Here is a 12,499-nt window from a genome sequence, read left to right as displayed (position 1 = left end):
ATTTCTCCACTGTAAAATATAGTGTAGTTTTGTAACAATAAGTTTGTGTGTTCCAGCCATCTTACAGCACGGAGGAGCTGAACCAGGAGATGGCCAACCTCGAAGGACTCATGAAGGATCTCAACGCTATCACCGCCTCAGAGTTCGAGTGCTAGTGCAGTGCCGTGTGACTGTGAATGGACCATTGTGTTGTTGCCTTAGACTCGTAATCAATGTCTATGCATTTCACTACACCACATGCCTCACAAAACTACACCAATAGCAATTTATTTTTAGGAAGGTGATATTTTTTATAATCACATTTTATATCTTAGTGCGTTTGACAACCTGGGCTGATTTCTGTTCATAGTTCCTATAGTTAAGATCCACTTGAACTTTCGTTTAGTTCGGCTCTCCCCTATAGAAATGTTTCCTTCAAAACAGAATATTTTATTTTGAAACCTGATCCAAGCGAATAGTATTTTTTAATTTTAAATGGTGGCTTTTGCCCTTAAAATAAAACATTAATGCTAATGTATCCCTCAAATTATTTCATGTAATGTAGTGGGGTGTGTGAATATTTTAGTATTATTTGTAAAATAATGTAGTGCAATACTATGAGTTTAATTCAAGATGCACAAACAATAAGAAAACAATAAAAATTTACAAATGGACAAATTTTTATACGCTGCTATCGCTCAACTTGAATTTGTATATTCAAATTATATCCAATACAGAAATTTTCTGAATTACCTGTGTTATGTACAAAATACGAACTTCAATATGGGCAATAAAATAGGAAAATTAACAAAATTGTGATTTTGATTGCTAAAACAATGTATATATTTAGTTTTTGCATACATTAATAAGCATTTTGTAAAAATCAGTTGAATACTCACTAATATTATTATATTTTAAATATAATCTAAATGGCCTGGTGAGTTTAATATCATCAGTATTCAATGTGTCCAAAGAAGCAAATTTTGTGGAAACAGCTGTTTTGTAGACAGCATTCATATTATTGCCTAGTGGTTACAGCCAATGGTATATGTTGTGGACAGAACGTTTTAGATATTTACTTGAAATTGTATCTAAACTGTATGATTTTACAAATATTTGTTACAATCTCATATTTTAAAAGAAATGTATTTAAATATATTTGAAATTGAATTGTTTTAATATATTAAACTATATTTTGTATCATTATATTTTATTACTAGTCCAAGTATTATGTTTTTTATTATTGATCTCAAAATTACAGAACGCTTTATTCATATAATTTACCAAGCAAACAAAAGCAAGCACAATTTCTGAAATGTACAATAAATTGGTAGTTTAAATAAAAAAAGTTTGATAACTTTGGTTATTATAAATAAGTTAGCAAAGGGATAACTACATACAATAAGTCAGTCCACCGAGGAAACAAATAACTTGCTTGTAATTACAGCCCTCTGCTGTTTTTACATTATTTTAATACTTTGTATTTGGTGATATTTTAAAATATATTTATTCAATCTATATGTTCTTACCTACTTATAGTACAGACATTGAAAATTTATTTATCTACAACCTTTAATTTAAAACACAACTTCTTAAAAATACTGTTTACTACTTACAATATTAGTGTAATGTTTTGTAAAACAATTCACTTAATTAGATTTAAATGTATCAATTTATCCTTTGTGAATGTATCAAAGGATATATGCCGTTCTAAAGTCAAAGGATATATATATATATATATATATTATTTTACTAGCAGGGCAGCAAGCTAGTACCAATGTTGTGAAAAATTCAGTATATGTTACCCAAAATATTTCAGCAATATCTATTGTAATTTACCTAAATCATGGTATGTAATAATTTAACGGATTTGGAATTTAAACTGAGGTAAACAGTTGTGCATGAACTGTATGCGAATATTATTATTTTAATAAACACATATATTCTTTCCAATTTTTCGGACTAGAAAGTTATGTTGCAGCACTTCTCCGAATGCTCTTCAGTTCTTTTATTTCTCATAAATTAGTTTTTATGGTGTAAAAGTTTACAAAAAGTATTAATACTTCAATAACATGTAGTGTCGGGCAACTTTTATTCAAATCCAGCCCTTAAATACCACATATTCAATATTCCGCTGACTAATGAATACATCTTGAAAGAAATAGATACAGTCACATCTTGGTGACTGAAACCTCATTATTTTAATAAACACATATATTCTTTCCAATTTTTCGGACTAGAAAGTTATGTTGCAGCACTTCTCCGAATGCTCTTCAGTTCTTTTATTTCTCATAAATTAGTTTTTATGGTGTAAAAGTTTACAAAAAGTATTAATACTTCAATAACATGTTGTGTCGGGCAACTTTTATTCAAATCCAGCCCTTAAATACCACATATTCAATATTCCGCTGACTAATGAATACATCTTGAAAGAAATAGATACAGTCACATCTTGGTGACTGAAATCTCATTATTTTTAATTCTGTAAATGAAATTTAATATTCTCTCGCATAGAATCGGAATATATTAGAGTCATTAAACACAGTACAATGCAATTCACGTAGCCAAAATATGAAATGCAGCTGTCCATATAAAAGATTTTATAGGCCTATTGATAATTATCACAGTATAAATTGGACAAAGTCTTTTTCAAACTCATCAGTAGCGTTATAGGCTTTATTTTTCAACAATTCTCTATTATTTGCTTTCCACATTCCTGTATGACATTCCCTATAGCTTTCCCGTGCTATTTTTACTATATAATTTTAAGTATATCCTCAGTAAGAACCAAACTTTTAGAAATTGAACTTTTGGGAGTAGTCATCTGCAATTAAAAGTGACAAAGTATTTTTATGTTGAAACTTGCGTACTTTACCCTGCATCATATTCTACAGTACCAGTTTAGATCGGAAGTTAAGCCTATTTTTCATTACTTTTACAAAGTATGCATCGGTTTGCTCGAAGACCATGTTTTGTTTTATTGAGTGAAGCTTTACACAATGATGAGATTTTTGTAAAACAATACCTATGAGGAAAAAATCTGTTATCGAAGCTGTAAACACAAACATAAAAGAAAATATTGTGTTTCAAAGGGATACTTTCTACTTCTCTGACAATTTTGAAAAACAACAATACATGCGAAGCTCTGTGATAAATTTATATTAATTACATGTTTTCATTATTAAATTTAATATTGACATGCTCCAACAATTGCTTTCACTAATGTTTCATGTTCTATAAATATTAAATCAGTTCATAATATGGATAATCTAGCAATGACAAACTTCACGGAGGTATTGAAGCTAGTATGTATTGGGTATATCCACACCTACATGGTGAGCTCCTTTTTTTTTTTTTTTTTTTTTTCCCTTCTGAGGGAAGAGGACACTTTGTCCCCACACTTAGTCCTAAAAGGACCTTTGCGCCTCCCTTACTTTTATTTGTGCCCTCAAAAACCGAGGCTTTTGCAAAAACCAATCAGATTTAAGGGCTCCTGTTCTCTGAACTGAGCTCCTTATTGGAAACCTCTAATCTTTGAAGTTTTAAAATTGAAAAATACATTTGTATTTATGTTGTTTCTCACATTATTTTATTTATCAAGCGATCATATAAATCGTTGAAAGGATGTTTTTGTTCTTGTGGTTTATTATCTTTCTGTATCATTTATTATGTTATTGGCCAATTACTGATTCAATGGAGTATTAAAAAATATGAACTATATGTTATAACAGAACACAAAGACTTATTTATATGTGATTTTTTTGTCTTAAGTGTATAAATACTAAAACGTAATGTAGCTGGACATCAACTAGATGTAATACATCGTAACATTCCTATTATGTTGCTATTGACTGGACTGATTCCAACTTGTTTTGTTACAAAGAAAGTTTTCAATTCAGACATACAAAGAATATTTGTAGGCACCATTCTTTGTTTGAATGTGATTTTATTTAAACTAGAGATTCTCATGGTATGAAATAAATATAGTGATAACTTTTCTTATACTTTATTAAAGTGGTAGTGTTCCACTTACAAATACAAATACGAACCTCTTTCAGGAATAGATCAGGAATATTTTAATTTTACTAGTACTGATGAACTCGATTTTTTATTTATCCCTTGTGCTACATAGTACGGTTCTGGGTATTATAGTAATTAAGATTCAGTTCCAACAGAAACTAAAACAGATTGTATTGTGATTGTCCTTCAAAGCTCTATTTCTATATTTTTTACTGCTGTTTTACTGAAACCAACTTATATTCTCACAATGGATCAGTATTGCTTCTGTAAGCTTTCATGGTACAGGAAAATCACTACCATATATTGTCTCCGCCTTCTTACTTTTTACTAAGTCATTTCATTTCCGTGTGCAACCATGTGTGTGTTTTATTAAATTACATTTAGAAACAACTAATACATTTTAAAATTGTAATCTTATTTCTCTTGAATACTTGTACATTCAGGCTATTGCTGTCTGTAGGTAAAACACTCGTCCACAACTCGAATCAAGGACTGATACTGATTAGACTTGATTAAAATTCGCAACTTACTATTTACTTATTGGAAAAATAAAAAGGCATTTTTATATGCAAGGTGAGATAAAAAGACTGCCTCTCCACCTTAACTTTCAAATATTAAATACTTTGAAGTACCATAAACGTATCAGCTATTTATAACACCACTAGATATTGTTTTTGATGGGTTTAAAAACTGCACCTTCCCAAAATGGAAGAGAAGACCTGATAAAGTGACAACTTAACAAATTAACCCTCTGAGTGCCAATGCTAATTGAAGAGCAGCAACCAAAATACACTTAATACATAAATATCAGTTTTGGTGTAGTAAGGACTGTTAAGACTAAACCCATTATACAAGAAGCCAGTTTTTTTTACCCTATCATGAAACACTTCTGTTTTAATGGCCACGAAAGAATATGGAAGTAACCCAACACTTTTTGTAAGAATTACTTATTTTGTAAAACCTTAATAGAAAGCCCTTTACGATACAAAACAAATTAAAAACCTCCAGGCCAAATTTTTTCCTGGTATTCTTTGCTGGCTCAGATCCTATCTTTTAGAATAGAGTTTTTTTCATAAATTAGGAGTGCCTCAAAGCTCCACTATGGGACCTTTTTTTAATTATGAAAAACAGTGAATTACATACTTACTGTAGTTTATTTTGCCATTTTCCCTCTAGTTGAATCTCCACACGTCACAGATCAATTAAAATGGATAATTGTTGCAAGATGGATTAATTTGTCAGCGGCTTTTTTTTAGTCACAAGTCAGTGACGAATTAACCTTGCAAAAGCCGTCAAGGAGTTAATTTTTTAGTTGTCTTACTCCTTCATTTTGGATAAGGTCATTTTAATTTTGAGATCAATAACAATCAACATCAAAGTGATGCTATTTTAAATACTTTTAAGGAAATCTTGTGTCTAATCAAAGTTAAGATGGAGTGCGTTTAATCATTCTGTATAGAAATGGAGCTTCACATAATTTATCGGCAATATCCTTTTATTGATGATCAGATTAAAATAGCTGGGATCTTACCCATCAGGTACGAATCAAGAATGGAATCAGTCCAACTACTATTTCTACTGTTTGTATCACAGTCATTCAAAGTAGACTGTGTGTGTATGTGTGTGTTTTAGCTGTGTCAAACTGTGTATCTGTTTTTAATACATCACTGCCACCTTCGAACTCAGGAGATTAACTTTTAAAATAGCTGTTACAATGTTTAACACATGTTAACCTTGTGCTCTGGATCATATGTGAGTTGATTTGTTGAATTTTGTTCTCTTTAAAGTTCCATGGTAATATTTGACTTCCGATATTGTATATTTAATATTTTTTTTATTCAATGAGTCATCAAGTTTGCTAATATATCACAATTGTTGTAATGTATGTGTATTGAAAACATGTTTCTCAAGGACATCTTGTCACTAGAAATATATTTAATTATGGTTCAGCCTATTTTATTAAAACTATAAATTTTAAAATTTACCCTCCAAATGCTTTTGCCAAGGAAGTATATCTAACCAAACTATAAATAGTTTCTTCAGGTAATATTAAGACCATTTGGCAACTAATATTGTAGAAGATTTCCATAGAGAAAAAATTCTATTCATTCCCTGAAAATAAAACAAAAGGTATTGTTTTTGTGGTTCTAGTTATAAGCACAATAAGCTTTAAATTTAAAAAGTCAGCTATTTTTTCATTACACATAATTTTTGTATATACTTTAAAGCAATATTTTAAACCATTCAGTGTAAATTTATTGAACATTATAGATAAAATCCAATAGGCCTACTATAATATTTAGTCTGATAACTTCTGTGTGCTACAGTAGATGAATTTTCCAAGTCTTTCAACTTATAACAGTGTAATTATTGCAGCCATTTGTGCTACCCATTGTAATACTGAATAAGTTAGTATTGAGCCATTTGGATTCAGAATAATAACAGTAACTTAGTATAATTTACAATAATTATGAGATACATTTCCCATGTTTAATAAGGTTGGGCACAAAGCCTTGCAAGGTTTCGGGAATTTGGAATTTTAGATTTAGAAGAACTAACATATGGTTAATTCTTTTAAATCTAAATATGGGTACCCTATAACATTGGTCTACCGTACTTGTTCTCCAGAACTTATGTGAAACTTGGTTTCAAACCATACTTGTTCTGTTAAAAATATAAAAACTCCAATAATAAACTGTATTATTGACTGTATCAATCAAAATGTAGTGATTACTTAGGTATGCCTTACAAGTGACTTTAATTTGGCATCCAGTCATCTTTGTTAACTTTTATTAGTTTTTATTACTATATTTCTTTCATGTATACATTTTGCTTATGTCATGTAAAAGACATCATGTTATATGTATTATATAAATGTAAACGATATAGAATGTTATTTATAATTTGATTGCATGAAACACGGTCACGTGGCATCACTATGGGTGCTAGAGGCGTGACTGTGACTGCGACACGAGTCCATAGCCAGTAGTAATATACTTGATCACCACATGAGTAAATCCCAGATTGTAATTTGATTTTCAAAACGTTCCATAAACATTAAGTATTTGTAATTAGTTTATGTCATGTTATATTGTTTTCTTAGAAAAATGTATTACCTGTCAGCTAATATTACTGATATTTTTTTATTGAAAAGTAAATAAATATTTAAAATTATTAAATTTTGCTAAAGTAATACAATTTTAAGTCAGTAACTCCTTATTGGTTCTGGTGATTTATTTTTAAAAAAATGTTGATAAGGTTAAATGTTGTAAAGACTGGCCTTGGACACGTTAAAATGCAAATGTTTTACTCGTTTTTGAAAATATTTCCTTTTTGTTGTAATGTCAGAGTGCCATCAAATATCTTGTATTAATTACTCTATCTGTAAATTACTTTTTCAGATTGAATATACAATTTGTGTGTGTTGTGTGCTTGAAGGATTTTAATATTTAGTTCCAGTAAAACTGTAAATATCTTTTAAGTAGTCTCGGTGTAAATAAGTGTGGATGTGGTCCACAACATGCTGAATAGCGATAGTGATAGCGAAAACGATAGCAGCTATAACGCCTGACGTGTTTGCATCTGTTACTAAAGCACTGTACTCTGTCTTGGTAGCGATTGAAAAGTCACACTTTTGTACAAACTCAATTATGTGATAAAATTGAAGTTTATGTATGTTGTATACCTTGTAAGAATTGCTGTCAAGTACGGGAGCAAACCAGAAACAGCTGGAGGATTACAACTCTTTGTAGACAAATTGTTAAATTTCAGCCAACAGAGTTCATCCGTTAAGAATTGTAGGTTATAATAGTAGCCCTAAGGTCTTTCAGACAGTGCAGAACATTTCAGTATTATTGAGCTACAACAAGGTACATTGTTCTTACCGTTTTTTTAATAATTTGATAAATTTTATAAGAAACTAACTGTTTTTGGAAATATAAATGTCAGTAGGCGTGAAGGACAAATTTTCATCTCATAAACATTTTTGATTTTTTAGTCATTCCTCTTAAGTAAAGTTTAGATTATCCAAGCTTCCTTCAACTAACTTGTTATCCCATAATCAAACATGGTGCACGATTTTACTAAAAGATATTCATTCTTCCTATTTTCAGTAGAAACTCACTTAATTTGCCTATCATACCAATAACACAAGTGACAATAATAAAAGTTGGGAGTTGATGTTCAGTAGAAAATACACAGTACTGTCCTGAAGTAAAAAGTACAGATCTCTCTTTAAAACACGGTAGGAGCCCCTACAAGTGACTCATATATATTACAAATGTTCTATTCTTTGTGAAAGGCTCTATTAGTATGAAAATTGACTGATCTCTTTTCTGACATTGTAAATATTTCCAAGTTAAGTTCGTGATTGCAGATTATGATCAGTAAAAGTCCTAAAAAGTGAATAGTCTCTTTCTTTTTACCTTGTAAACGAAATTATAAATTGTAAAATCTAGTTTAGCATAAACCTTTGTAAAAAAATATGTGGTATTGCCTCTAGCTTGAGGTACGTGAAACCAAATAGATTTGTAAAACTTATTTTTGTTGGCTCATCAACACGAAGTTGACAATTATCTTCTAAATTGCTGTTTATATGTTGGTGCCTTTTAAATTATAAACTCTGTCGTTTGTAATAGAAACCCACTCGTTTTGTAATGAAACTTCAGCATCGTCATGCAACATTAACTTCAATCATATCAATCGATATTTATTATAACTGTTGAACGTTTGTACTTCTTTATTTAATTCCTAAAAGTTTTGATATTACATTTTATACCGGTGTTTCGCTTTATTACAGTGTACAAGTAAGTCAGTCTATGCTCAACACTATTGTAGTCGAGGACAATACTCGGGGATTGTCGCTCTTCTGTCTGTATATTGTTTAAACAGAGATTAAGAAATGTGACTGATATTGTCGTTTTATTTTGATTCGAATCATCGCAATGGTTGTGGCTGCTCGGTCCATTTCATGTTACATGGAATAAACTAAGAAAACCTGTAATGTAGCTAGATAAACATAATTGTTTTATAAGTTTAGTAATACTACTAAAGAAATATAAGAATGATTTTCTTGTTTATGTAATTGTTGCTAAAACTACTTAATAACATATCAATATATTCTTTATTGGCAATAGATTAAATCAATCCAATTTTTGCAAAAATTTTAAAAAATTTCTTGAATAACAATTATTAAACATTTTTCCAAACTACATGATAATATTTTAATTATTTCTCAATGAATTTAAATTGCATTCAACCATTTGGCATGATTTGTATCAAAATTGAACTCGGTAATGTAACTTTTGTACTATCAGCGCTTTTGTCATGTTGTATGTAATACTTAGTGTACAAACTGTATAGTTTTAATATTTATGATATGTAATCGACTAGTTTTGATTTTCGTGCCTAATCATTGATGTCCCCACAGCAACGCTGTTGTATTACAGTATTTTATAATTAGTTTATGTTGGTTTTCAGATATTTTACATATAAGAACTCAGTTTAACATTTAATAGCGAATTACATGTAAGTTCTGTGTCGGTCTCTTATCGGATTATTATATTTATCAAATAATGAGTGTTTATTTTTTTACTTAAACTTTGGGTTGCTATTGATTTTGTCACTTTTACAACACTAACTATTTATTTCATCACTTTTTCCCACTGATCAATTGATATAAAATATAAACTTTTTATAAACTTTAATTGAGTTTCTTTTCCAACCCTTTCAATCATTTTTGGTGTAGGTCTGTTTTGATAAGAGGTTCCCAACGTTTAGTTTATATTATATATATTTCCCTAATGTAGGGTCTGTTAGTTGTTACGTAACCATCGTAATACTTTGTTACGTCATATCATCTCCAGTAGAAATTGTTCATTTTATAGAGCAAGTTTACCTTTAGAATTTTAATTTAAACATATCAGATAACGTTGACGGAACAAGTGCTATTTTGGTGAGAAATTTTGTAAATATGACCTTTGTTTCTTTTTTCTGCTTTAATCATAAAATGGTAACTTTTTTATGTGTAAAGCTGATTGGACTAAGTACAGCAGTGAGAACATATAACATATAAACTAAAAAGACAGTTTTGTAAATACAAGCTACACACACACTGAATAACAACTGATTTAACATTGTTGTTATTCATCTTTGCATACTGCCCCATCGGGTACACGCGATCTTTCACAACTGTCGTCGTGTACCCAATCTGGTACACACCGGGCTTTTGTAAAGCGTGTTGTGCGCCCGATAGTGTATACGTCCTGTCCCGGACTTGAACAAATACCTCAGACTATTGTGTACCCGTCAAGTGCACGATTGCTTAATTTTTAAGGTAAATTAATTTTTTTAAGTAACCCTTGGAATACATGAAGAAAAATTGATAAAAAATAATGAAAGAATTGCAAAATTGAGAAGCCTACATAAAATTCTCGTTTCTTAGACGTTTGATGAAAAACCGATTGAAAGATTCAACAGCAAATAAAAAAGCCCAGAAAAATGCTGATGTGAACATGTTAATAAATAAAAACTCTAATTCTTATTATCAAGAAGTAGTATAACTACTTAAGTATTACTTCCTGTTTTTCATGATCAAACAATTCATACCAACTTCAGGGAATAAACAATAGGCCTAACAAATACACAAGATATTAGCAGTATTTGCTTGTTTGTCAGACTGCCTTGGTTGTGGTACAACTCCTTGATGTCTGCTCCGTACCCGAGTAATACAAAAAATAACATTTACTCCAAGTTGGATACAAGTAAAGCCCAAGAGGAATACACTGGTAACAAATGGAGTAATACGATCAATTCCACAAGCTGCATGAATATTCAGGGTGAATAGACGAGAGCTATACTGATATAACAGGAATGTCACAACTTAAGAAAAATATTTTTATATATAATTCATACTTTAAAACAAGGCAACTCTTGCACAATTCTACACCATACGATGAGGGAGTTATTGTTCAAAGTTTAATATTATTATTACGGAACAATGTTCCAGGCAGCCAACTCATAATGATGGAGCATATTTCTCCTGTAAAATTGTCAACCGTAGAAAATGTTTTATAAAGTTTGTACTCAATTTGCTACAAATCAAATTTTATTTAAATTTGTTTATCACAATAAGTAACTTATAAACATACATTATAACAGTAATTAAACACAAAGAAAAATAAAGTAAAGATGTCTTATTTTACCAGGCAAAGTACAAAGTATATCGGTTATAGTTACAGTATTTATTGCAGCACAGACTGCTGAATCGGGACATTTCTAAAATGTGTTTTTGACATAATACTTAACACATCAATAACAGAAGTGAAGAAATAAAGGTAATGCCAATAACTATAATAATAAATAAATAAAAATGTCTTTATTGGTCAAACGTTCATCAAAGTACAAACTCTGCTTTTCATGACAACTCCTGTCAAATTGTACAAAATGCATTATACATAGATCACACAATAATAAAATTATGAGTAACATTTATCACTTAAATATGCCTGTAACACTTTTCTTAAATTTTAAGAGGCTGAGGTTTTTTATTGCAGTGGGCAGAGCATTATATTTTTTTGGTCCAAAGTGTCTAAATGCCTTTTTCTCTGTCTCTAAACTTGTCCTTGGTAGGTGTAATAGACCATCCTGTCAAGTACAGCGCTGACTCACCTCGTGCCTGGAAACCAGCTTTCTCCTAAGATATTCTGGCCTTCCCGTTTGAAGAACCTTGTAAATCAGCTTAACGGTTTGAAGATGGGAGCAACCCTCCACCGACATCACCCCAGCACTTAATCGGTACTCGCTTATGTGATCAAACTTCCTCAAACCGTAAACAAATCTTAATGCCCTATTCTGTAAGCAGGTGAGAACCATCACGTTTTCCCGTGTTAAACAAAAAGCAAAGGTTGGAAGGGCATATGTTATTAATGGAAAAATTGTTAATCTTATAATTTCTAATTTAGAAGTGACTGGGAGGCAAGAAAAGTCTAGTTGGCAATCAAGAGTGATGCCAAGAACCTTCATAGTATTACATGAAGTCAAAGGCATACCGTCTACATGGATACAAGTCATTGTTGACTTTACATGCAGCTTCAGCCAACTCACCGGTTCGATAAGACAACAAGAGCTGAGAATCATCAGCATAAGAACTTAGCGAGCAGTATATCGACTGATCCTTCAGATCTGCGGTATATATGAGGAAGAGCATTAATGGGTCCCAGGCAACTGCCTTGAGGAACTCTCACAGATCTAGGAATTGCTGATGACAATTTCCCGTCAACCTTTGTGCTCTGCGTTCGCCCAGATAAATAAGATGAGAACCATCTAACCGAAGTTTCATCAAATCGATAGAAAGCCAGCTTTGCCAGCATCAACTCAAAGTTTAACGAGTCAAAGGCCTGTGAGAAGTCCAATGCAGTCATGAAACTATCCATCCTTAGCTGAAAGCATGTCGTCCACTAGATTGAGGAGTGCCGAGCATGTACTAAAACCTTTCCGAAAT

General features: G+C 31.0%; 1 protein-coding gene across 4 annotated transcripts in view; it reads left to right on the top strand.

Annotated features, from left to right (window-relative positions):
* LOC124368665 (neogenin) overlaps positions 1 to 9,704 on the top strand; it is a 124,545-nt gene extending 114,841 nt beyond the window's left edge. For all 4 annotated transcript variants that reach the window (XM_046825934.1, XM_046825932.1, XM_046825933.1 and 1 more), the window contains one exon: positions 57 to 9,704. In XM_046825934.1, coding sequence (XP_046681890.1) covers positions 57 to 155 — 99 coding nt within the window. In that variant the 3' untranslated portion in view covers positions 156 to 9,704. The remainder of the gene's footprint in view (positions 1 to 56) is intronic.
* Positions 9,705 to 12,499: the final 2,795 nt, after the last annotated feature.

The sequence above is a fragment of the Homalodisca vitripennis genome, chromosome X, assembly GCF_021130785.1.
Source record: "Homalodisca vitripennis isolate AUS2020 chromosome X, UT_GWSS_2.1, whole genome shotgun sequence".
Taxonomy (NCBI): domain Eukaryota; kingdom Metazoa; phylum Arthropoda; class Insecta; order Hemiptera; family Cicadellidae; genus Homalodisca; species Homalodisca vitripennis.
This window is presented reverse-complemented; position numbering and strand designations above follow the sequence as displayed.